Source organism: Protopterus annectens, chromosome 1.part2 (genome assembly GCF_019279795.1).
Source record: "Protopterus annectens isolate FY-2018-M chromosome 1.part2, PAN1.0, whole genome shotgun sequence".
Lineage (NCBI taxonomy): Eukaryota > Metazoa > Chordata > Ceratodontiformes > Protopteridae > Protopterus > Protopterus annectens.
This window is the reverse complement of record NC_056727.1, coordinates 1,085,284,488-1,085,312,103: the sequence shown is the minus strand read 5'-3', so window position 1 is coordinate 1,085,312,103 and position 27,616 is coordinate 1,085,284,488. Positions and strand designations below refer to the sequence as shown.

Genomic DNA, 27,616 nt, shown 5'->3' with positions numbered 1-27,616 from the left:
TCGATGTATGGCATTTACGATATTATTGCAGTTCGACATTTTCAAAATTCGATAACGTGAAGTAGACCCCCATCAGTTAACTACTAACTCCCTTTTTGTGTCACCAACAAGTAGACTACCTATGCTGCATTACTGCTATATAGTTTTTTTCCTGATGAAATATTTTTGGGCACGCCTGCTGCCTGCCAGCCGTCAGCCCTTCCATGACCAATTGGTCCATTTGTTCCCCATGTCGGGTGAGAGCTGATTGATCCATTTTTTCCTCAGTAGGATGAGAACCACTCATGGGAGGCCATCATCCAGGCAGATACCAGGGGCTGGCATACATGTGTGCATACCTGGTTCAAGTTGCAACTTATGCTGCCTGGTAGGCATACCTGTCATCATAGCCATTCACTGTAGCCATTCACTTTCTGTACTTTTCAAGGTGGGGGTTTACATGCCTGTCTCTCACCTCAGATGGGTGACTGCATGAGCTGCTGACTCCCATCCAGCCACCCAGGCCCTTCAGGACCTGTTGTCTTTGATACAGTCAGGATTTATCCCTGTGCTCCATGGAGGCAGGCTTGTTGGTTTGTAATAGTTATTATGATAAAATTCTTCTAGGTCAAATGCTGACTATCATGTTATCCCTGTTGTGACTGGTATTATAGATGCCATCTGACCACAAACATGCATGCACGCAACTGCTTTGTCTTCCTTCCTTTTTTCCATCTGAGTCACGTCAGTGTTCAGCTCACAAGGCTTCTTAATTTATTTTACTGATCTCTTTCCTGTTGTTGCTGCTGTTGCTTTCTTATTATTTTTTTGTCTCCCTTCCTTATTTACATTCTCAATCTTTGAGAAATTACTCACAAGTTTATTTGTTTTTAAATTTTGACCACATGTGCCCCATTCTTGTTGATTATACCTTCTCACGCTTCCACTAGTTTTCCATCTGTTCAGCTAGCGTTGCTTTCTTGATTGTCCTTTGCTTTGTAGCCTCGTTGTCTTATTTTCCTTGTGGACACCCCCCCCCCCCCCCACACACACACACACACTTGGCTTCAGGCAATTATGTTAGAGTGTGTCTGTCTTCTGTTTGCCAGCATCAGGACCTTGATATTGGTTTATTACACTTTGCATCAGCCCTTCTGCTTATGCCTATGGCCATTTTAGTTTCATTTGTTGCAGTTGTACTACTTTCAAGGGTGTACAAAAACTGTTTTGCAAATCTGCTGTTATCAGGACATCATGAGATATATGCAGGCTTTTCTTTAAAAAAATTATGCACATTTTTTATTAATGCACAATAATGCAGGCAGACTTTTTTTTGTGAAGTTCTGCTTTTAGGATGCGTGTAGTTAACACCTTTTCTGGTGCTCTATCTTTTGTGGTGTTCAAGTCTGTTGCAGTCTAATAAGAAATGTATGAGTTGCATATTTTTGTCTTTGTCTTATAAAAATCATGTTCACAGAACACATGGCAGAAAACATGAGAGTGCTAAACCTTTGATAATGTATCATCCTTGTCAGCATATTAGCCTGGCCAGACATGGGGCTATAACCTCATTAATGCATTGTTGTATATTGTGAGGCCACTAATTTGTAGAACTGCCGTGAAATGTATTTTTTTTTTCATCAGAACTAACCTGTCATACTATGTGATCATTTTAGAGACTGTAATTCCACATTTTTTAACACGTTATGGCGTACCTAGCCAGAGAGGCATGGGGTTGCTCGATAATTACTATCAAATTGGAGTCAGAAGGGCAGCACTTCATTTTTGTTTCTTTGCTTCCAGTTTTAGTATTTACCTTAGATTTTTTTGATGGTGCATATTTTTTTATCATGGAAAGACGATGACAACAAATTAAGTGAATTTTTCGATAACATCTTGAACTCTTTGAATGTTCTAAAATTGACCCACAAGCACTCAAAGAATGGTGTCAACTACCTTGAGGTTCAGATTAAAGAAAATTATGAGAATTGTAGTTTTACTTCTAACATCTATTGTAAATTTATATTTTCCAATATCTACCTGTATTTTTCAAGCAACCATCCTCAGTCAAAAAATAATTATAGTAAAGGGTCAGCTGGTAAGGTTAGCTAGGATTATTTATGTAGATGAGACACCACTTAAAGAGATTGATAAACTAAATGCTATGTTCCTGTAAAGAGGTTACCCACCCGGGCATGCTAAATGAAATGAAAGAAGAAATCCTGTTAGGAAGAAACACAAAGTTTATTTCCCTTCTGTATAAGAGTATCCACTGTTCCCTTCTCTATAAGGGTATCCACTGTTCCCTTCTGTATAAGGGTATATATACACTGTTCTCATGCTCCTCAGAGAGAACCATGGATTTAAAAGGACCTTGATTTTAAAATATGGCCCAAAGATCCATAGTATAAAAAATTCCATTAATCAAAATTGGAAAATTTTCCATTGTTTTAAAGAAGTAGGTTGTGTGTGAGGGTCTGTGTTTCATATACAAAAGTGGTTGGAATATGAAAGAGAGTATTAAAACAGAAAATCCAATAATTAAACGTGCACCCATCATTTCAAAAGAATTGTGAAGTGTGGGACGTGCTCCCAGTATAATTTTATTTATGTAGGAGATGAATTACATTTGAAGGGTGTTGAGCAAGTCTTTAAATTTCAACACATGAGTAATTGTGACTCAAAAGGAGTAATATATTAGGCCTTCTGCGATTTTTGCTATTCATTTTATACAGGCAAAACTGAATGTAATTTGCAAAGAAGGTATATGTAGTTGATTTGTCCTGAAAGAAGACAATTTCTCCTGACAGTTCTCAGGAAATACTTTTGTCTCAAAATAGTCTTGTAGTGCTTTTGTTGTTGTTTCTTTACTGCCTCTTCTGACTGTTGGCCTGTTTGTTTTTCTTTTGCTGCTATGACTGATTGTCAGGTTGACTGAGGAGAGAGCTTCATACTTTGGGCTGGAGCATTTATGCACTAATCCTTGTGCCAGTTCACTTCTGAGCAGTTTGACCTTTGAAGCTAATCCCCCCCCGCATTCTCTGCAGTTTTCACCAAAACTGGACCAATAAGGAGTCTCTGTGCAGTTGTGTACTTGTTCCCATAAAAGCAGTTTCTCCTTTCAACTAGGAAACTACCATGATGGTGATTTTCGAATGTATAAGCATCCAGCGCAGAACAAATTATGAACCTGCTAGTGTGTTAACTCAGCAGGAAATGAAAACGCTGACCCTTGTATGAGGATTGAACCCAACAACCCCCCCCCCCCCATATTCTAAACAATTGTCACTGATATTGGAACAAGAAGGAATATCAGAAGAGTTGTTTACTTTGTTATCAAAGGCAATTTCTCCTTTCAGCCAGGAAACCACCATGCTGGTGATTTCTTTGGGTGGAAACCAGGTACCTAACTGTTCATATACTCTTTGTTTGTCCAATGGCAATGACAGCTACATGAAATTGGAGGAGGGAGACCTAATTTCAATCCCCAGACAAGGGTCATTGTTTTCTTTTCCTGCTGAGATGTTAATTTAGAAAGTAGTTTGATATGAGACTGAAACTGGACTTTTGTTTTTCAAAGATGAAGCAGCTTTTTAAGATTCATAATTTTTCTTTAAAATATTCTTTCATTACATCTTTTGTTGTCAAATAAGATAATATTTATTAACTCAAGCTATGTAGCCTGCAGATAAAATCTGAAAAATATGAGCTCTCTGCATTGATATTAAAGTTTAATGTATATGTATATCTACATATATGTGTGTGTGCGTGTGTGTTTATGTTTGAGTGCTGTATCCCCTATTTTTCTCATCACAGCCTTGACAAATGAAGTGTTGTCAATGCCAGACATCATGCATGCATTTACTCCTGCTTAACCCTGTCAGGAATGCAGAACTGCATACTGGTAACTAGTGTGCAGGTCCTGGCCCTTGTTACATGACTGCTGATCTCAACCTCCACTCTGTGCCTGTGTTATAGTGGACCAAACCGTCTCTCCCCCCTCCCAAGATGGATAGGGTGGCAGTGATTGCTCATTTCCACTCTCCTTTCACACCAGCTCCTTCAACACCAGGGTTGTTGGTTGATACTGGGTCTTCTGTGTCCCATTTGGTGTCTTATCACTGTGTGCCATGGATCCTGTGTAGTATATTTTGTTTTTAAAGTTGCCTGACAACTGGAAAGCTTGGATAGACCGTAGCAGAGAAAACAGTAATTTCTTTGTTGCTCAGTCATTTAATCAGGCTTTCAAAAAAAAAAGTGCAATAATAAACAAATACATACTTGTGTTGGGAGTGGGGGACAATCTTCATGATCTTGTGCATTATCCACTTTCTTCAAATGGGTTGCAGACAATTAGTTAAACGTTCCAGTTGTCAAACTGAAAAACGCTGGTACAGCTGATTGAAAATCAGCTAATCAAATGTGTTGGCCTTTTTTTTTCTGTGCAAGATTGCGGTACAGAAGGAATCTGGGGATTTGCCCTTTTCCCCACTGTAGTGAGATCTTTGAGTTGGTATATAAAATGTATGTGTGTGTGTGTGTGTGTGTGTGTGTGTGTGTGTGTGTGTGTGTGGGGGGGGGGGGGGGGGTTGATCCCCTGCAAAAAAAAAAGTCTTTTTTTCCTTTACATTTCGATAGGCTGCTGATTGACAAGTTGGGTTCAATCAGTTGTCTTTCGATAACGTGAATTTTCAATATATGGTTATACATCCCTTCAAGCATGCTGTTATTGCACTGTCTGATGCCACCTGTAAACACATATACGTATAAGTACTTTCATTTCACTTTTATATAGCTTTTCCAAATCAGATGATTGCTTGAGTTTTTCTGCGTATATTTTTTAGGTTACCTGTTTAAAGTTGCTGCATCTGCAACAAAGAAGGTATCTACATCAGTTCAAGAGACAGCAGAAACTGTTAAGAAATCTATCGGCGAACATCAAATTGACAACCTAATAGACAAGGTCTGTATTAGCCTTTATTTGCAACACTTCCTAGTCATTAATTGTTAACTGACAGACTTGAATGGCTTGGGTGTTTGTGTCTGTGTTGTGTCACATTTAGGTGGTGGTAGCTGATTAAAGAGGTTCATAGGTAGGTACTAGGCTATCTGCCTAAAGGCATTTATAAGCCTAGCCAGAATGTGTTTGCTTTCACCGCCCCCTTAGATTAGTTCCCTATGCCTCTGTCCAGCAGAGCTACTGAAGTGATCTCCGGGGTAAACTTTCTGTTTCCCATCCACTCGTCAAGGTTTCTTTTGAAAAGTGTTAGCGAGGAGCTCTGCCTAATGTAGGTTGTAATCTTGTATATGTGAAGAAGGCCTTATGATTGTCTTTAGTAGATGTGGCCAGTTTGGACTCTGTTTGTTTTGGAGGATTTCACTAATGCTCTTATTTGCTTGTTTAGGCTAAGAAGCGGTTGCTTCCAATTAGGCACCTGCGCCTTCTTGGTCCTGGACAGCAAATCTTTCCTTTTATTATAGAGTTTATTTATTTCAGATGTCCACCAGACAGGATTATTCTTCCCTGAGGAGGATGATTACGTCCTGTTGGGTATTCCTGATTCCATGCAGCTACATAAATGCTCGTACAGTACTTTGGTGTAGGTTTGAGGTAGTCTCTGGTGCTGTGTTCTCTACACTCTCAATATGGCATCAGATTTAGTATCATTTGGAAAATATTTTTTATTTTGTTATTGCAGTCTTTCAAGACAAACAAAAGTATTCTCTTAGTTGTAGACAATATATTTAAACATAAGTCAGTGTATTTTGTTTCACACTGGCACTCGGGATAACTGTACTTTGATTTATTTATACCCCATGTTTTAGCCTTTTAATGTTTGGAAATATTGTAAAATAACTAAACTTGCTTTTCTCCTTCATAGGTGCCATACCTCCCTTATGTTTTATTATCTGAAGGTAATCCATTAAATACTGTATTGTTCATAGGTTCATACTAGGCTATCTGCCCTAGGGCATTTATAAGCCTAGGTAGAATGTGTTTGGCTTTCGCCACCCATTTTAAATTTATTTTGCTATGCCCTTTTTCTAGGTTAGTATACTGTGCCTCTGTCTAACAGTGACACAGAAGTGATACCCGGGGTAAACCTACGATCTCCCATCCACTCATCAAGATTCCTCTTGAAGAGAGTCAATGAGGGACTCTGCCTAACCTGGACTGGGATTTTATTCCAGAGTAAAGGGAGCCTCTGGGTTATGAATCTGTCCCTCCAGCATGTCCTATTTATTTCAGTGCTGAGGTTCAAGTCTCTCGAGCGCGTAGCTCGATGGGATTTGGATTTTCTGAGGTGCAGCATGTCCATTAATTCCGGGTTGGGCATGGCTTTATATGTCAGGCACAGATTGCCTCTGAACAGGCGGTATGCACTGAGTAGAGCTGGAGTTTCTTTAACCGGGCAGCATATGGCATCTGTTTGAGCCCTTTGATCCTCTTGGTGAGGTACTTTTGGGGTGTTTCCAGTTGCTGCAGGTGTCTGTTAAGGTACATCCCAAAAGGGGCATTGTACTCAATTATGGGCCTGATGAAGGATGAGTAAAGAGGCACGATGACCTCCCCTGATCGAGATGTGAATCCCTTCATGATTAGGTGGGCTATATAAAATGTTTTTCTAACCACTTTGGCCACATGGTTGTCAAATGAGAGATTGCTATCAACTTGGGTGCCCAGGTCCCTAATTACTTCTTCTGTACTTAATGGATTACCACCTATGTGGTAATTTGTGGGCACTTTGTTTTTGCCAAAGGGGATGACTATACACTTTTTGGCATTTAGCTTGAGGCCATGGCTCTGGCACCAGTTGTCTGTTTCTATGAAGCCCTTTTGGAGGATGCTTGTGTCGGCTGGAGAGTCGATTATGGCACCCAGTTTGCAGTCATCTGCGAACTTGGTCAGCCACAGTCCTTCTGTTTTGGCCTGTACCTCCGAGAAATATATACTGAACAAGAGAGGTCCCAGGACTGAGCCTTGTGGGACACCACTTGTAACTGGTTTGGAGTCTGACATGGCTCCAGCAATTCTAACCATGTGGGTTCTGTCCTTGAGCCAGTTTGCAATCCATCTAGTGACATAGGGGTTTATATTTAAGCTGGTGAGCTTATCTATAATGCCCGAGTGGGGTATTGTATCGAAGGCTTTTGCGAGTTCCAGGTAGGCTGTGTGGACTACCTTCCCCTCGTCAATCGCCTTGGTGACTGTTTCAAAGAAATCAACCAGGTTTAAGAGGTAGGATCTGCCCTTAACAAAGCCGAACTGGGTAGGATCCAGTGTCTGTAGGTCCCCAATATCTTTATTTATGAGGTCCATGATGATCCTTTCCATAGCTTTGCAGACCAAGCTAGTCAGGCTTATGGGGCAATAGTTTCCAGGATCCGTTGAGGCACCACCTTTATGGAGAGGGACCACTGTTGCTGTACGCCACTCTTTGGGCACATATCCTGTAGTAAGGCTGAGATTGAACAGTAGTTTTATGTTTGGGTTTATCTCTTCTTGGAGTTCATGTAGGATGCAGCCCGGGACACCATCTGGTCCCATTGATGCTGTGTTTTTTGCTATGGAGAGGGCGGCTCTTACCTGAGCATCTGAGATGTCAGGGGGGCAGCACTCTGCTGGGATAGATATTTGCCCTTTTGGCGGGGAGGGGAGGGGAGACGTTTGCGCTGAACCTGTCAGCTAGGATGTTGGCAATGTCTGTGGGTTCAGTGTATTTTTTGTCATTTTGGACTAATTCTGAGCATATCTGGGAATTCCCACCCAGGTTCCTAACATAACTAAAGAAAGCCTTGTGATTATCCTTAGTGTCCTGTGCAATTTTTCTCTCGAAGCTGGCCTTAGACAATTTTATGAGTGCCCATAGTTTTTTGCTAATACTGATCAGTGATGCCTTCCCTTTTTGGGATTTTGCTCTATCATTTAGTAGCTTCCTCCTTCTATTGTATAGTTTGTTTATGGCTGGGGTCCACCAGACAGGACGTCTGCCTTTGGAGGATTGGGTCTTGGTTTTATTTGGTATCGCATGATCCATGCATTCCTGAAGGTGTTCATAGAATGCATTTATAAAGGATTCTGTGGTCTGGGCCGTATTTTCCACAGGCCCGGGGCTTTGAAGGATTCCACCTTGGTTTTGAGGAGTGTGAAATTTGCTTTAGAGAAGTATTTCACTGTGGTTTTCTGGGCAGGGGTGGGGTCGGGATGTGAATATCCAGTGAGATTAGTTTATGGTCTGATCTTACCAGTGAGGGATACACTTCTGGTCTGGAGCATAGAGTCCCCATGTTGGTGATGATCAGGTCCAGTATGTTTTCCCTCTTGTGGGAGTGGTAACAAGTTGTTCCATAGCATTTGAGTTTATAAATTCTAGAAACCTTTGGGCTAGGGTGTTGGAGCTAGAGTAATGCTCCCAGTCTATGTTTGGGTAGTTGAAGTCGCCCAATATAATGGTGTTTGGAGAGACCTTCATATTTCCAGTGTTCTCAGGAAGGCCGAGTGGGGTTCCTGGGTTTGGGAGGGTGGTCTGTAGCAGGCTATAAACTGGAAGGCAGTTTTACCCACTGTTAGTTGCACATGGATAGTCTCTGATGCTTCGTGCTTTGCCACCAACCTGGAGGTGTGGGTATCTTTGATGAATATCGATACTCCCCCTCCTTTTGTGGTTCGGTCCAAGTTTTGGGGCCGAAAAGCATGGTATGAGGTATAACCTGGTAGTGCTGGGGTGCTCTCAGGAGCCCTGAACCAGGTTTCTGTTACTGCACAGATATCGATGTTCTCCATGCTAAGGAGAGTTTCGAGTGCGTGCATCTTGAGGTTTAGACTTCAGGCGTTGAGTAGCATTACTCTTAGTTTCTTATCCCTTGTGATACCTATGGAGGTGGGTTTGTCTTTTGAGCCTTGCCTAAAAAAGGCGCTATGGGGGTAGCAAGAGCCTTTGCCAATATCTGAAAGCCCAGGGGTGACAGGTGCAAGCCGTCCCAAGCGAAGCATCGTGGCTTGTCAAGCATATCATCCCAAGCTGACAGGCATTGGATCCCCTTTGAATGACACCAGTACTTAAGCCAATTGTTGAAATTGATCATCTTGTCTTCATATTGTGGCATCATTCTTGGTGAGGGTAAGATGCTACTCAAGGTCAGGGTCATACCGGCCTGGGCTACATGCTCAGAGAGCTCCTTTATGTCTCTTTTCATGTAGTCCAGGGAGGTACGTCTCGGGGCATTCACAGCAGCATGGACAATGACTGAGTCATATTTGTACTTGCCTTGGAGTGACCTGAGTGCTTGTGTTATGTGGCGGATCCTAGTGCCCGACAGGCTGCTCACCGTGACCCTCTCCTTGTTCAGCCTGGTGAGCGGGACATCACTGTGCCTGACGATAGAGTCACCTATTACAAGTGTATCAGATGTGTTGTTTAGTCTTAAGGGTTGTGACTGTTTGGCACACTGGCTTTGTGAGATATGTGTTGCACGTGTTTTGTTTTGGGGTAGCGGTTGCTTGGGTGTCTGCTTTGGAGGTCTCTGCTGCTTAGGCAGATCTTTATTTAGAGCCTCCGAATATGTTTTTGTGTGTTTATGTGTTTGGTTTGCTGTCGTGGTAGGTCTATGTGAGACTGGAATTGTAGTGAGTGTGGTTTCCTTCTCCTCCTGACTGGTTATGCCAGTACTGAGTTGAGAGAGCTTAGCCTCCAGTTTGGCTATATGGTTGCATCTCTCACATGTGTTGGAATTTGTTGGGAGGAGGAGTGGGTTGTCTGTGTACATGAGGCAGTTGTAACATTGCCTCAAGATTCCCAGATTCATCAGCTGGACCAGAGAGGAGATTGATAACTGACCTCTGGACATGCTAGAATAATATTGGGAATTCCTTAATAATTGAAAACAAGGGCCAGTGGGGAGCGAGGGTGTAGTGCTTTTATTTTTTAGTGCTGACTAATATAATTGCTTTAGTGAGCAAGTGCCAGGTAACTTAAGTGCAATGTGTTACAGGTAACTTAAATGCAAAAACGACAAACAGTAACTTTCTTTCAAGTGAAACAAGGAAATAAGTACAGTAAGCAATGCAGATATCACTAGTGATCCACAGAAGCGCTGAGAGGCCGTGTATTAGGTGGAATTAGCGTTCCAGGGAAATAACAAGCAAACAAACAACAAGCATATAAACAAAGCTACATTCAACAGGCCTGGATCTAGTCTATGCTACAGCAAACAAGGTGTACCAATTTCAGTAAGATACAGTTCAAATATTCAGGCACTATAAACCTTTAACCAGAAATTCCCAGCTCAGAAGGGCAGAGTCCAGCCTGTTCTCCCACAAGAGTGCAGACCACGAACCTTCTTAATGTAAAATAACTGGCCTGAAGCCCAAGTGCGTAAACCACTACACTACAGTACAGACCACAAACCCTCTCAGTGCAAAACAACTGGTCCGAAGCCCAAGTGTTTAAACCAAAAGGCTTAGAATGAGTTACACCAAGCAGTAATAAATACACTTGAGTACTTTTAAGATGATGCAAAAGTAAAATAAAGTAGGTAGAAACACAAGTACAGTAAAAACCGATGAAATTTATTTATTTATTTTTTTCCGAACAAGTGCTGAGATCAAAGAAACAGATTAGAGTGCTGAAACTAGAAAACTGGCTAGTTATAAGAAAAAAAACTAAGCTAGAAGGCTTCCCTCCAACACAGAAGGGCTTGGGGGCTCAGAAGCCTACAAATAGTCTATACCACTTAACAGGAAAGGCAGGAAACAAGCTTAAATTTTTTTTTCTGTTTCCCAGATGCTCTCTTTGTACACAGTAGGAGTGCCTGAAATCAGAATATGATCTCACTGCACTCAGTTGAGTGAGCAAATGAGATGGGCCCAGAAGGAGTATCCAAACACAAATTTACAAGAGGGGCGGGCAGTTTCAAGGCCACTAAGATTAACACCAAAACAAAAACAGGGACGGTGGGTGGGACTAACTGAAGAGCAGAGTCAAAACTTCCAGTTCGGTTAATATTCCTGCAGCACAGTTAAAATCATTTTAAATACTGTATTTTTTTGAAAAAAAAAGTGCATATAAAGGTACTTAAATTCTCTTATACGTCCAATTGAATACACTTTAAGAATAACAGACACTGGGCTCTCAATCAGCAGTTCCCAACTCAGAAGGATGAAAGCTACCTGTCCTGCCACCACAGTGCATGCCACAAACCTTCCTAATGTAAAACAACTGGTCTGAAGCCCAAGTGCTTAATCCAAAAGACTTAGAATGATAGCTACACTTTAATCAAGTTACTACCAAGCAGTAATAAATACAATTGAATACTTTAGAGAATGCCTGGATTAGTGCTCAAGTTACACAAACAAAGCTAGATCCAGCAGGCCCGAATCCAGTCTATGCCACAGCAAACAAGGCGCACCAACTTCAGTAAGAAGCAGTTCAGATATGCATGCACTATAAGCCTTTAACCAGAAATTCCCAGCTCAGAAGGGCAGAGTCCAGCCTCTCCTCCCAGAAGAGGGCAGACCACGAACCCTCTTAATGTAAAATAACTGGCCTGAAAGCCCAAGTGCTTAAACCAGAATTAATACACTTTTAGAATAACAGACACTGAGCCCTCAATCAGCAGTTCCCAACCTAGAAGGATGTAAGCTACCTGTTCTGCCACTACAGTGCAGACCACAAACCCTGTCAGTGCAAAACAACTGGTCCGAAGCCCAAGTGTTTAAACCAAAAGGCTTGGAATGAGTTACACCAAGCAGTAATAAATACACTTGAGTACTTTTAAGATGATGCAAAAGTAAAATAAAGTAGGTAGAAACACAAGTACAGTAAAAGCAGATGAAATTTATTTATTTATTTTTTTCTGAACAAGTGCTGAGATCAAACAAACAGATTAGAGTGCTGAAACTAGAAGACTGGCTAGTTATAAGAAAAAAAAAACTAAGCTAGAAGGCTTCCCTCCAACACAGAAGGGCTTGGGGGCTCAGAAGCCTACAAATAGTCTATACCACTTAACAGGAAAGGCAGGAAACAAGCTTAATTTTTTTTTCTGTTTCCCAAATGCTCTCTTTGTACACAGTAGGAGTGCCTGAAATCAGAATATGATCTCACTGCACTCAGTTGAGTGAGCAAATGAGATGGGCCCAGAAGGAGTATCCAAACACAAATTTACAAGAGGGGCGGGCAGTTTCAAGGCCACTAAGATTAACACCAAAATAAAAACAGGGATGGTGGGTGGGACTAACTGAAGAGCAGAGTCAAAACTTCCAGTTTGGTTAATATTCCTGCAACACAGTTAAAATCAATTTAAATACTGTATTTTTTTGAAATAAAAGTGCATATAAAGGTACTTAAATTCTTTTATACGTCCAGTTGAATACAGCAAGTTCTTAGCCAGCCAAAGCTGAGGTTTTTAAGCAGAAAATATTTCACACTGTACCACTTAAATAGCAAGGACAGGAAATCAAAGAATGTGGCTACCCCCACACCTGTAATTACTAGCAAATAACAAAATTCAGCAAACATGATTGTCTAAGTACTCCTAGGTGATAATTGAGAAAGGTCTTTAGATTATTCCACTTACCTCACTGATAAATTGATGAACTACTTATTTATATTATATAAGCAAAACAAAATACAGATCTTTGAAATAAACATTTATCTGTTTATTTGTATACATTTGCCCAGCACTGAATCTGGATCCCATTGTTGCTCCACTTTTACCCCCTGTGTTTTAGTATAAATCTTGCATGCTGTATCTGTTACTGGTTCTTATTTGAAGTAGATGGATATGCACTTTCTATAAATAGAGAATTGTCTTTTTCATTTATTGAAGCTACCTGCCATGAATAAAACTAATGTACAGTTTACATCCTAGCACACTTCAGTAGGAATGAAAGAAGTTTGCCTTACAGAAAACAGTATATAAACTAAAATCTTACTGAAAAGTTGTGGTGGGAGAAATGTGAGTGGGGGAATTAAGGCACTTGTGCAATAGTTCTAAGAGTACACATTTATTAACAAGATCAAAAAGACATTTCTGTATACTCCTAGAATAAAAGTCCCTGCTCAAAGATACAGATGTGAGCAATAGTTCTGAGTACACATTTATTAACAAGATCAAAAAGACCTTTCTGTATACGCCTAGAACAAAAGGCCCTGCTCCAGATGTGAGCACCAATCACTGTAGGTTCTTATGCCAAATAAACGTAATTAATTATGGAAGAAAGACGTGTCTATCTCTGAGGTGATGTACATCAAGGTCTGTAAAGTAAAGGAATGGTCTTCATGAGTCAGGGATTATAGTCAACGTCTCCATTTGTTTATTACCAATTACATTATAGTTTGGTGTTTGACAATCCAGAAATAAATTTCTGCCACATTCACTGGTAGCCCTCCTACAGTCTTTTATATTGGAGAAGGAGTTGGTGTCAGCTGTTGCATTGCCAGTGGCTTAAAGCATGCTGAGGCCAACTAAATTAAAACCAGTAGTACAAAGTTTTGGATTATGTCAGCAAACGACACTTAGACTATTATGCTTACTCCAAAGATTAAAACACTATTTATGCTGACTCCAAAGATTAAAATGGTGGGTTTCCCTATGCTGTCTATTCAACTTTCAAGGTACTGATTTTAGTAAATTTAAATGATGAGACAGGTAAAAAAAAAATTTTTCTCTACTGGTGTTGAGTGCCATAGCCCCCAGAAGCTGAAACCACATTCCCTCTTTCAGAACTGTTGATGTTGAGTGTTAGATGATGACATACCGACTGATAAACAGCAAGATTTCAGATCTAAATGTAGCACAATTACTACCATACTACTTACTGAACACATCCTAACAAATATAGTCGAAGGCATGCATATAGGAGCAATAGACTTCTGGCATGCCTAGACCATAGATCATCCCTTTCTACTGCAAAAACTAGCCAAGTGTAGATTTTCTGAAGCTATAGTTTCATGATTTAGTAACTTGTTTTCCAAACAAAACATTTATAGAGATAAACGCTGGTACAATCACAGATTCTGGCACCTCTACAAAATGTGCTCCTCTCTGTACAGTCCTTCTGTGACTTTTTTTTCACTTTTCATTAACAGACTCTCTCTTGGTAGTCACTGTGATGCCCCAGCACAGGTCCAGTAATCAAAGAGCCTCAATCCTCACCACTGGCAACAGTGGAGTACATACACACTGGGAGGATGACAAGTACACATGCAGTAAAGTGCAATTTCCCTTAAGAGCACACAGAGATCACAGTCAGTCTGGGGCTGGTTTCCCCGTCTTTCTCCAGATCCCCAATAAAACTTCCCACTGGCACAGCTATAGAGCTGAGCCCTTAACCAGGGTCCCAATCTAAATCCTCCAACACTCTCTGTCCAACCAGTGCATCATGTACCTGCTCAAGTAGCTGACACACTCACTTGGAGATTTGTTTTAGACACAGACACCTCAGAGAGGCCAGCACAGGTTTACTAGCTATGCCCCTTCTGCCCAGACTATAAGATAGTTATCACTGCCACCAGAACCCCTTATCAGCTGCTTTAAAGCCCTTAACTTGGGGTGTCCAATTCTACTGTGTAATGTTACTATTAATCCAAATGGTAGTTTGACCAAGAGGCAAGGCTATTAGGAGTGTCACCAAATAGGTATGCAGGTACTCTAAGAGCTTAAATATCTCTAAACAGACCAGCTACAATTGAAAGGTTTAAATATATTTAATAATAATTAATAAAAGGACAAGACAATACTAGATATGTATTCACAGTGACTTCAGAGTTCACAATCACAGGAAATATTTAAAACAACAGTGCATGACTGTACCCTAGTTAACTTACTTACAGAACAACAAGCAGGCAGAAGTGGTGAGTGGATGTTCTGGTCAGGTCAAAGACAAAATACAAAACATCTTCTCTCTCTCTCTCTCTCTCTCTCTCTCTCTCAGAGAGTTCTTAAATTAATATCTCAAATATTGCTGCTGGGATATTTGCAGGACAACATCACTTTTGTCATCTGACTATCCCAGGTGAAACCCCTGCATTGTTAGAAACTGCCAGCATTTTAGCATCTCCCTGTGAAAAATACATACCTCTCAGGTCTTTGCAACTGCTAGAAGACATAAAACAATAAACAACTTCCAAAACAATATAAGGCTTCCTAGTTTGACATCCTGTTTCCTTGCTGCATTGAAACAATCTATTTTATTGCATGGTTATAAAACAATTTAATTTCAATTATTTTCCTGACATTTTGCAAGTTAACTTTCTGTGTTCCAGTTTCCACTGGTAAAATATATACCATCACACAGCTACAGTAGTGTATATACATTTATGTTGTAATCCAGCAGGGTACACTATGGTCACACATCTAGGCTGAGTACTATACAAATCCTGTACAACATACACTTCTGTACCAGCAGTTTAATATATACATAACATACAGTTCTAATACATTTGTAAGACAAGCATATGAATCATGTTGATATTCACAAATGACATATGATTATTTACAAAATTCCAGATAGCTGTGTTGGCAATATCTCCTTTTGTCATACGTCTATATAAATCATATTAATATTCTCAAATGACATATAGTTATTTACAAAATTCCAGATAGCTGGGCTTGCAATATTTCCTTTTTGTGACAGTCAGCACACTTTTTTTGTGCCCTGTATGTAGATATTATTGTTGCTACAAGAGCAAAGAAAAACAACATAACATTAAGTAATGAATTACAGAAGGGCTTTGCCTCTTTTGGGAACTGGTTTGTCCAGACAAACTTGCTGTTAACCCACACAAGTCTACTGTCATGTAATTTGGTACAGTCAAGAAAACAGCCAATTCACCTTCAACTAAATACTAAAGGTCTGTTAGGTATTTCCTTGCTATATGTCACACAGCAAAATTACCTTAGCATAGAAGTGGATCAAAATCTTTCCTTTGTCAGCACACTGTGCTGCAGACAAGCAGTGTTAAAATCAGTCTTCTACAAGTTAGAGTACATCATCCCTACTGAAGCAAGAAAGGCTACTGTATTTAATGTCCTATTACTCTGACTAGAAAATGCACTGCCAGTCATAGCCCTCCTTTCTGCATGTAATAGCAATTTACTACATTGCACTAAAAACAAAATTCTCATGTATACTCACTTATCCAACCCCACTGACAATCACTGTTTAACAATAAACAAAACCAAGAGTGTACCAATCACAGCTAGAGCCTCCTTTCTACTAAATTACTTTCAAATTAGTCACCATAAACTTATACTCCCTTAAAAATATGGTATGCAACGTAGATGATGACCCAAGAGGTTACAAAGCTGCACATCTGTTAAGACCTAACTTTACTTCAGCAAACACAGAAACAACTTTCTTTCAAGCTGTCCCAGCTTCATGAAATAAAATAATGCCAGATGAACTAAAACAGCCGATTGTCTTTCAATTTTTAGGCAAAATCTTAAATCCCACTTAGCTGTGGAAACAAATTGTGATTGTTTTGGAGATACAGCTTAACAAATTCTACCTAGCATCATTTTCTCTGAGGCTAATATTAATCATTCAGTCTCATCAATATTGCACATCATTGACTCTATATAGAGCCATTAAATTAGTGTACACATCTAAATATATTTAAGGTATAAATTCTTACACACTAATTTTAATGACTGAAATCTATTCATTGAAGCACCTACAAGGTCTGGTAGGAGTTTTCTGGTACACATGAACTGCTGTGCTAAATAGTATTAACTTCTCAGCAGCTGTTATAAGTAGCTGTACTACTTACCAAGTTATTCCTATAGAGACAGCCCTGTGGTTTATATTTTCTGTAGCTGTTTTACCACCTGCACCACTGACTGACAAAGTATGGAAATTATTATTTCTAATACTGCTCTGAAATGCAATTAATTTGAGATATTTCTTATATTTATCAGTATTCTTTTATGTGTATTATTATTTATTATACCTATCATTATTGGCATTTTATGCATTTTGTTATTTTGTTGCAATGTACAGAAATTTCTACCATAGTTAATTATTGTCCCGTACTGTCTTTGCCATGAGGTCTGGGCTGTGCATCAAAATGGTCCTTGGACCAGTCCAGCCATCCAGTCAACAAATATAAAATAAAAAAAGACATTTTTTTTTCCAGTTGAGTATCTTGCATGATGAAAACTGCATATAATCACTAGCACAAACTGGGCATTTCTGCAAGACTTCAGATGGATATGTCATGTATATTTGAAGGCATTTCAATTACATATTTTAAATGAATTTTGGTTAAAGACATTTTAGGGAATTCTATAGATAGGTATAGGGAGATCTCTCTAAGTGAATCTCCTAGCTTTAATATGCCAGATACACACTTTTCACAAATTTTCTAAGTCTTAGAAAGGACATTGAACATAATTCTCCTGTCTTGATGGAATATATGAGATCTTTTAGCCCAAGATGTTGAGGAAGTAGGACACCATCTTTGGCGAACTGAAGGTTTTAATAGCAGATAAAATTAATTGACCATCTTATTCTGACTGCTTAACTAATTTCAGGGTAAATTGCAGGTTCTGTTTTACCACAGCTTCTTTCTTCTTTTTCTTTGTTTTTCTTATTTATTTATATATTTTGTTTATTTAATTTATTTATTTGCCCAGCCAGTGTTAATAATTATGTTCTGTTTGTTCCATGCATTGTTGAATTCTGTCACTGTTGCTGAAGTTTCCTCTTCAGAAAGTGTTACCTTTAAATATTTTCTATGCAGTGTAAGAAATCAGAAAGTGACTCTATGGACTTCTTCACTTTTTTGAACTAAAGAATTAGTGTAAAGGGCAGAATGAATAGGGGAAAAGTGGGCATTTGTGTTACTGTCTCCACATGAATTCTGTCCCAAGGAATAATACGGCTGTAAATCTACATAAACTTATAGGTTCATAGGTAGGTACTAGGCTATTGGCCCTAGGGCCTATATAAGCCTAGCTAAATGGTACCCTGGCTTTTGCCACCCAAGAAAATTATTTTCCTGTGCCCCTGTCAAGCAGAGCCACAGAAGTGATCCCCGGGGTGAATTTCCTATCTCCCATCCAATCATCAAGATTTTTCTTGAAGAGTGCTAATGAGGAGCTTTGTTTGATATAGATAGGTAGTTTGTTCCAGAGTATGAGAAGTCTCTGAGATAGGAATCTATCCCCCCAGCATGTTTTGTTTATTGTGGTGACAAGGTTTAGGTCCCTAGAGCGTGTAGCTCGGAGGGATTGGGATTTCTTTACGTGGAGCATGTACAACAGCTCTGGGTTTGAATAGCTTTGTATGTTAGGCAGAGATCGCCTCTGAGTAGGTGATATGCAACAGAGTAAAGCTGGAGTTTTTTGAGACAGTCTGCGTAGGGCATCTGTTTGAGGCTGGTAATCCTCTTTGTGAGGTATTTCTGTGGCCTTTCCAGTTGTTGCAGATGTCTTGTGAGGTACATACCAAAAGGGGCGTTGGACTCTATAATGGGTCTAATGAGTGATGAGTAGAGGGGAGCAATGACCTCTTTTTTCCTGGATGAGAAACCTTTTGTGATGAGGTGTGCCATGTAGGAGGATTTCCTGACTACTGTGGTGATGTGATTATCAAAGGAGAGACTACTGTCCACCTGTGTCCCAAGGTCTCTTATCACACTTTCGGTGTTAAGTAGACTACCACCTATGTGGTAGTTCATGGGTACAGAGTTTTTACCAAAATCATGACAATGCACTTTTTGGCATTGAGCTTGAGGCCATGGCTTTGATACCAGGCATCTGTCTCAGTGAAGCCCTTTTGTAGGATGTCCACATCGTTAGGAGATTTGATTATGGCTCCTAGTTTGCAGTCATCTGCAAACTTTGATTGCCAAAGACCTTCTGTGTAAGCCTGTACTTCGGAGAAGTTGATACCAAACAGGAGAGGACCTAGGACTGAACCCTGTGGTACTCCACTTGTCACTGGTCTGAAGTTGGATTTAGAGTCTGCTACTTTCACAGTGTGGGTTCGGTCAGTGAGCCAGTTGGCAACCCATCTTGTGACATAGGGATTTATACCTAGTTTAGTGAGTTTGTCTATAATTCCAGAGTGGGGGATGGTGTCGAAAGCCTTGGCGAGATCTAGATAGGCTGTGTGTACCATCTTACCCTCATCTACAGCTTTGTACAATAATTATATCTGAAATACAACTTAATGGGAAAAAAACAACAAACAAAAGATCCATAATGTCTCCTAAATTTGCCCATTCAGTGGTGTAGAAAGTTGTATTTTTATCAAAGCTAATGAACAAGTAGTGTGTCCTTCCTATGTTCCCACCCCACATAACTTACACTGGCATTTTCCTTTTTCTCTTCACTCCCCCTCTTTATACTGGCAATTTCCTTTTACTTTCTCTCCTAACTCATACATCCTTCCCTTGTACTTTCTAAGCTATTTATAAAGAATGCATTAGAATGTACCTCTTAGTGTAAGCTTCCTAATATGTAATGGCTTCTCAGTATTTATACTGTAATGTCCCTTTTTACTAGTCTGTATAATCTGTAATGTTCTTCACTGTATTATTTGTAATGTTTACTCGAGTCAGTAACATTTGTAAAAATTGTAATCTAAAACTTTTTGTAACCTTGCTTGTTTTTGGAGCTTTTCTCCCCAGGACTCCATTGAAAACGGGTTCATCTTAGCCCAATGGACTATCCTGGTAAACCAACTGCAAATAAATAAATAAACAAGTAGTGTGTCCTTCCTAAGAACAAGTAGTGTGTCCATCCTAAGAACAAGTAGTGTGTCCATCCTAAGAACAAGTAGTGTGTCCATCCTAAGAACAAGTAGTGTGTCCTTCCTATGAACAAGTAGTGTGTCCTTCCTATGAACAAGTAGTGTGCCCATCCTATGAACAAGTAGTGTGCCCATCCTATGAACAAGTAGTGTGCCCATCCTGTGAACAAGTAGTGTGCCCATCCTGTGAACAAGTAGTGTGCCCATCCTGTGAGCAAGTAGTGTGCCCATCCTGTGAGCAAGTAGTGTGCCCATCCTGTGAGCAAGTAGTGTGCCCATCCTGTGAGCAAGTAGTGTGCCCATCCTGTGAGCAAGTAGTGTGCCCATCCTGTGAACAAGTAGTGTGCCCATCCTGTGAACAAGTAGTGTGCCCATCCTGTGAACAAGTAGTGTGCCCATCCTGTGAACAAGTAGTGTGCCCATCCTGTGAACAAGTAGTGTGCCCATCCTGTGAACGAGTAGTGTGCCCATCCCATGAACAAGTAGTGTGCCCATCCCATGAACAAGTAGTCTGTCCTTTCTATGAGAACCCCCAAACTGTAGAATCTGAATCTTGTATACAGCATCACTTGCTTGTAGTACTCTGACTTGGTCTTCTGAAACTAGAGGAGAACGGGGAGGATTCATTATTTTTCTATAGTGATGGTCTAAATGTTGTAGGTTGATTTTGCCATGGCTATGGTACAATATGTAGTGGTTAAAGAATGAGCTTTCTTTCCTCATTTTTTGGATAGGTACCTAAAGGGAATGGGGCCATGAGCTAGGTACTCGGAATCCAGCTCTGTTGTTGGGATTTGAATTTTACTTTTCCTGAATTTATTAAAATGTCATATAATGTAGGGGTTTGAGGGGGACTGACATTTTTCTGGGGTTTATAAAAATCATGAGTTCTATATTAGCGTATTACTTCTTGGGAAGTAAAAGGAGTTTTTTTGTAGATTGTCTTTAAAAGTTGTAGGATTTCAGGGTCCACAATAAGTTAGCAAATACTAGTTTCCTGAATCCAGGCATGTTGAACAGAAATGGCTGAAACACTACTCTGGGGAATATTGTAAATACCAGAAAAGGTGTACAGTTCCTTAATAATTTCATCAGATATTTTGTTTTTCACAGGGACAAGTGCTGCTATACCCACACTCCCTACTAATTCTATAACCTTAGAAAGAGATTAACAAAAGGTGTAATTAAAAAAAGAAGATCTTTTCCAAACTGTTGTACAGAAAAGTGAGAATATCAAAGCATCAGGGGTGTAGGAGCCACCACTCACAGGGTTTGGGGATGGTGGTCATGCACTCTATTGCAAAAGAAATATTTTTTTCTTGTTTTCTCAGTACTCTCAGGTATTCAGTTTTATGCTGTGTATTACCTACTGTGCTGATTTATTCAACAGAAAATTAGGACTACAACTGTTTAATTCATAGGTACTTACTAGGTTATTGCTGTGTGAGGATCATAAGAAGCCTAGCCTTACATTCCCATGGTTGTTTTTTAACCCTTATTTTCTGGATGAATAACCCAGAAGGGGGCAAAACAAGGATACGTTGGGGTACTTACTTGTAGCCCCTATCAGTGTGCGGTGTGGTTGCCAAACTGAGGGATGAACTTTTGATTGCACATCCACTCATCCAAATTGCATTTGAATAGAGTAAGAGTAAGAGAAGTACTTTGGTTTATGAGGTGTGGAAGATTAGAACTGGTATTCTCTGTGATGCATACTAATCCCTCCAATGTGTTTTATTTATGTTGCAAAAGTTTATGTTGCAAAAGAGATTGAGATCTCTTGGGCAGGAGTTCATGCTATCACTGGACTTGAGAATTTGTAGTAGGCGTGAGAGGATAGGGTCTGTAGAGGCTCAGTAGATGAAGCAGAGGTTGCTTCTTAATTGCCTGTAAGGTACCAAGAAAATGGACAAAGCTTTGAGATGGCCTGCATAGTTTTTATGATTTAGGCCCTTGATTTTTTTGTGGTCATCCCAATTGTGACAAGTGTTTGGATATGAACATTCCAAAAAGGACTTTTGTAATCAATCATTGGCTTAATGAGAACTGAGTACAGTGGAATGATTACAATGTTTGATTTGGATGTCATACCTTTAGAAATAAGCTGTGCAATGAAAAAAGACTTTCTTACAAAAGTGGATACATGGTGGTCAATGGAGAGTTCATTATCAATGTAGGTCCATAGATCCCTGTTACGGGATCACCTTTCAGGGGTGTGTTGCCAGTGTGGTAGTTAGTTATAAGGATGGCTGTGCTTGCTGAAGAATACTGTTATACATTTCTTGGCATTTAGTTTGAACACTGGCACACTGAAACCAACAATTTAAACCATTCACAGCAGAAAGCACACACATTTTATGAGTGTAATAAACACAAAATATTTACTGTAGGAATATTTGACCTGACACACTCAGTTAGCATGAAACTTTGCCCTTGCAGTTTTATTAAGAATATCCCTTCATGATCTGTCCGTAATCAAAGTTATTAATAATCATGAAACTGAATACGCATGCTATTACTTCAGTAGAAATCTCATCCATAACAGCATCTCAGTATAGAGCATACGTAATGGAGAATAACAGAGAAGTTCCAGTCCAAGATATAGAAACAGCAATGTTCACTTGGACAGCAGAGGACTTAGTCACTGCATTTCTTATGGAGTTTGCAAAAAGCATTTATATTCCTGAAGTAGAGCTTAAGCCAGAAACCATTTGACTGTGAAACCATGCAACCACTGTTTGGACTTCTGCATATAAAACTGCTTGTATGTTTAACTTCACTTAATTTTGTGTATTTCAGGTAATGGATTGTATTATTCAATTGAAATGCTTGTGATTAGTGGCTTATTTATTATTTTACGGTTATATACATTGAACTGGAGTCATCTCAGCTGTTGTTCTGTGCCTTCTGAAGAGTTGCTGCTATTGTTGCCATACAAGTATTTAGTGGTTAGCTTAATTTAAAAGCAAGCTGTAATTATGTTCTTGGTTTGGCAGAGGATTGTGGCCTTTGGCAAGGCAGTATTGTACATTTACAGTATGGTCATAAGGCAATTTGCGGCACACATTATTTGGTAGTCAGCAGTGTGGATCGTGAGACCATAGCCCCTGACCATTACATATTGGTGGCAGCTGATGGGATTGTATGCCTATTTGTCACATACTAAATTAGTGGCAGTGGGTAGGATTATATGTTTGTTCATAACATCTTGAACAATTTAGTTATTATTTACTTTTCATTGTCTGTATTATTTTCAGACAGTGTATTAGTTTACAGTTGATTGTATGATATATTATTTTCAGCAAGAAGTATGTATGAATAACTATTTTTTTCCTCTTGTCATTTCATATTTCATTTATATGCGTATGAGTTAGGCTAACATTCTACTGACACTGACTGATAATATTATAGTTTGTTGAGTTTTCTGTTCAAGACCGCAAATGCTGGCATATTGCTCTCACTTTGTAGAGAAGTGATGTGTTGTTTCACAAAATGTATTTTGTTTTTTAGAATTTTCAGATTCTGAGAGAAATATGTTTTATGTTTGTTACTGATCACTTTTTCAGAGGTGCAGTGACCTTAGAATAAGAGTAATTAACTAAGGGAGGTGCAAGTTTATATTACATGATCGAACAGTGAAATGTTCGAACATGTAGTAATCGACCGCACAATGTCGTAATGTCGAACTGCAAAAAAAAAAAAAAAAAAAAAAAAAACATAAAAACACCCAAACAAATCATAAAAATGCTCTAAGCAGGGGGCAAGCCCACCTGGACCACCCAAGTGGAGGGTTGCGCACCCCCGCACTACTTAAATATACCAACTCCGAGATCGCACTACAGAGCAGACAATAGAAAACTTCCATGTCTGCACTGTACGGAGATCTCCATTGAACTGTTCGACATTTAAGGGTCGATTATTACGTGTTCGAACATTACACTGTTCGATCACGTAATATAGACCCAGGAGGTGCAGGAGTGCCCCTCTCCGTGGAACCCTGTTTTATTTATATGTTGTGTAATATTTGCATGTATGCTGTACAGGAGTACATACATAAGTTTCAAGGGTTTGTGTACTTGGGCTGTCAGTTTTGTGGAAGTGTTTGTAAGGCAGTACTCCCATAAGCAATGTACTAGACTTTGGATATCTGCTAGTCTTATTATACCTACCTATGCAGCCATGCCAATCTCATTGTAAAAACTAAAGGAAGGCAAACCATTAAAATCATATCACAGGAAATTACTTCCCTTCCAAGATGGCTACACAGTGAACAACAGCTTAGCTACAACTCTCCCAATGTGAAAACAGAAACTGAGAAACAGCCAATGATATTGTCAGCTTGAGTAAACTTCATTTGCTGGCTAGTATGTTGACTGCCTTGATGCCTGAAAGGAAGAAACTAAAAGCCCCTGAAAGAAAATCAACTAGAAAAGGTGAAGTAGAAACACTGACTGGTAAAAATCCTACAGAAGTTCGGCAAAAAGCAGTTCAAGTTCCAGCTTTGGTACAAGATAAGGCTTCCAATACTCTAGAGGAAAAAATAAGTCAAATGTGCTCAGAGCTGATTAAAATAAACTAAATTCTGAGGGAGTATATCAACTCGGATAACAAAAAGCTGGGAAAATGGAAGAAGCTTTAAACATATATTCAGTTGAGCTGATTAAAACTGCAAAAATCAGAGGTCAGAAAGAAGAAAAGGGCTGGCTAAGTATGAGGCTGCTCACAGAGATGTTTCAAAAAATGGTAGAATTACAGGACAGAACACATAGGGAAATGTGAGATTTCCACTGTACAAGAGAAACTAGAATGTCTGTATTAATTTTATGAATGCACAATGTAGTATTCCACAGAAAGAACCATTAATTGAAAGGGCACAACATATGTTCCAAACCTGGGAATGGGAAAGCAACCAATACCTCTTATAGTAAAGATGTAAATCCTAAAAGCAGAAAGAGTTGATCCTGACAAAACTATAGTAAAAGGGTAAAGTATTAAAAGTTGAAACCCATAGAGTATTTCTGGAAAATGATTATTCACTGGATATCAGGCAGAAGAGGAAAAAAAACTATTCCAGTAATGAGGGAATGTTGAGAGGCAGGTGTGAGATTCAAACTTCTGCATCCAACTGTCTTCAGGATGTTTTTTTCCGGAAGGATCAAAGTCATTTTTAATGCAGAACAGGTTAAGAAGGAAATACAAATGTTTGTCCAACAAAAAAATGAGCCATCAAGCAGAAGGGGACTCTGATTCTCATTTTTATGATGATAAATCATACATAGAGACTTTGCCAGTGAAACCTTTTCTACTGTTCCAAAGGAAAATGTGTGAGAGACAGAGAAAAAACAGCAGTTGACCAGAAGAATTGGAAGTACGGTGGAATTTAACCAGAATCTGGAGTTGGGAGATGGAGATGAACAGGAAAAAGACCAGCAACACAGAAATTAGTGAATAAATATCAGACTGCAGAGCATCAGTTAGAAATATGAAATACAGCTGTACAAGAGTAAGTTTAAAGAGTGGACTTTTGTTGACTTTGTTAAATTTGTGGGGAATTGAAAAGCATTTACCTCACTAGTGTCATTAATGTTTGAAAGGACTTTGAAGGGAGGAGAAGAAGAGGGAAAAGGTAATTTTAAAACAATTTCTGTTAACGTTATCACTATGGAACTTTTCACAGTATAAATTGCATATTTTGTAGTAAAGCATTTTATTTGTTTTGGTATTTGCTAAAGTTAAGTAAACAGATGCATTATTTTTCTTTTTCCTCTTTTCATTCATTCTTTTTTTTTGTTTGTTTGATATTAAGAAATTTAGGGATTACATTGCAAAAAGAGAATAAAAACTGGGCAAAAGCATGTTTAAATGGTGACCCGTAACTGGGATAAGCCGAAACGAGATGATGATTTGGTCATTATGTAGTGATTATTTAGTCCTCTGGGAATTGCCAGAAAACCACAGATTTTATGAGGAACAGAGCAAATATCTGAGGCAAAAATCTGTACAGTTGAGAGGTATGCCTGCACTGGTTAAGTTTTTAATTGAATCTAGAATAGAAGCTGCTGTTCTAAAATACATAATTAGTAGGATGTATAAATACTGCACAATAACTATAGGAATTAATCAAAATAGGTCCAAAAAGAGTGGGAAGATTGATTAGTTATGCAATTGACAAAGAAACAATGGGTAGACATATGTATGGCTCCCAAATATTCAACAAAATCTAGAAGATTTAGGAATTTTGGAAGTGTATGCATAGATAATTTTATACCCCGAGCAAACTCCAAAGAATTTTTTTCCTGAGGTAGATGGCAAGTGTGGGAGGTGTGATGGGGAAGAAGAAAGTAACTGTGAACACATGTTTTTGAAGTGTAGTTTGCTGGCAGATTTAAAAAATTTCCCTACAGAGTACTCTGTCAAGAATACTGGACAAGCAAATGAGTGTAACTAATTATTTTTTTATTAGTTGGGATACTATGAATTGCCTAGACGTAACATAGTAAGGCCTTGTGAGGTTTAATTCTGGTGGCTGCCAAAAAAAAACAATCACTAGAAAATGGAAATCCAAAATCTAAACCAACTATACTTGAAGTACTGAATATTGTGAAAGAGATAAAAGAACAGGAAGTAGGATTTTAAGAAAAGCGTAAGAGTAAGTTACACAGAAAAAAGTGAACTGTGAGAACAATACAAACAGAAAAAAATCTACATTAGCAACAAACATATCTCCACGTTGGTTAAACAGAATAATAACATTGAGCTCATTCATGTGCATGCATATAAGGGCCTAACTATATCATGGTTAGCTACAGATCACCATCTATGTCTGCAGGGTCTCATGACTCTTACCTAAACTTACTAGAGGCGCTCTCCATCCGACCAAACCCCCTATTCATTGGTGACTTTAACTATCCCTCTCTAGACTGAGAAATGTGCACTGTGTCACTCACAAACATACAAGCACCAACACTCCCATGTCTTTATTAACAAAAGCACCCTAGGGGAGAGATAGTGTATGCTCCAACCAGAAGGTCAAACATACTGGATGTGGTACTCACCAACATAGGAGAGTGTTGCAACCCCCCCTCCCCCCGTGTCACATCCTCACTAGTGAGGTCAGATCACAAAGCTGTCTCATTTGAAGTAAAAATTGACCCAGAATAGCCAGCTAAAGCAGTAACAGTTAGGAACTATTCAAAGGCAAACTATGTCCTATTAAGTGACATTTTGTCAAAACTCAAGGCTCCCCCCAACCGTAAGACCACAGCTACCTGTGCAGAATTATTCAGAGTCCTTATACAAACATGTGAATTGCTGTATAGAGGCTGCCATACCTACCAGAAATAAACCCAAAACAAACACTAAAAACAAACCCTATTGGTGGAATCCTCACCTAAATAGGGTATATAATAAAAGAAGAAAACTCATGGCCGAAATCTGGAAGAGCATTTTCCTTAAAGAGAAGCACTCTGTTATACAACTAAACAAGATAATAAGATGTCTGATTAAGTCCAACAAGGCCAACTACGAGGTAAGGATAGTTTCATAGGCTAAGGGCAGTCAGAAGGGCTTCTTCAGCTATGTCCAGAACCTTGAGGGTAACACACTGCAGTGTACTGAATTGGTGGTGAACGGTACCACCTTCACTGATCCAGGTGACATAGCAAATCTACTGGCCGCTAGATTCAGCTCAGATTTCAACCCCCAGCTACCCCAGGTGAAATCCACTCCAAAATACTTTCAGCAGGCTATTAACAGGGGCCAGTTATTAGTAGCACTCACTAAAGCCAAGAACACTGCCTCCATGAGTCTCTACAACATCCCCACTCACTAAAGCACTCACTAAAGCCAAGAACACTGCTTCCATGAGTCTCTACAACA

At 39.4% G+C, this 27,616-nt stretch overlaps 1 protein-coding gene across 1 annotated transcript in view; it reads left to right on the top strand.

Annotated features, from left to right (window-relative positions):
• Positions 1-27,616, top strand: part of LOC122792429 (synapse-associated protein 1-like) — a 353,118-nt gene that overhangs the window by 9,284 nt on the left and 316,218 nt on the right. Inside the window, exon 2 of the mRNA XM_044060219.1 lies at positions 4,824-4,942. Within this exon, the coding sequence (XP_043916154.1) occupies positions 4,824-4,942 (119 nt within the window). The remainder of the gene's footprint in view (positions 1-4,823; positions 4,943-27,616) is intronic.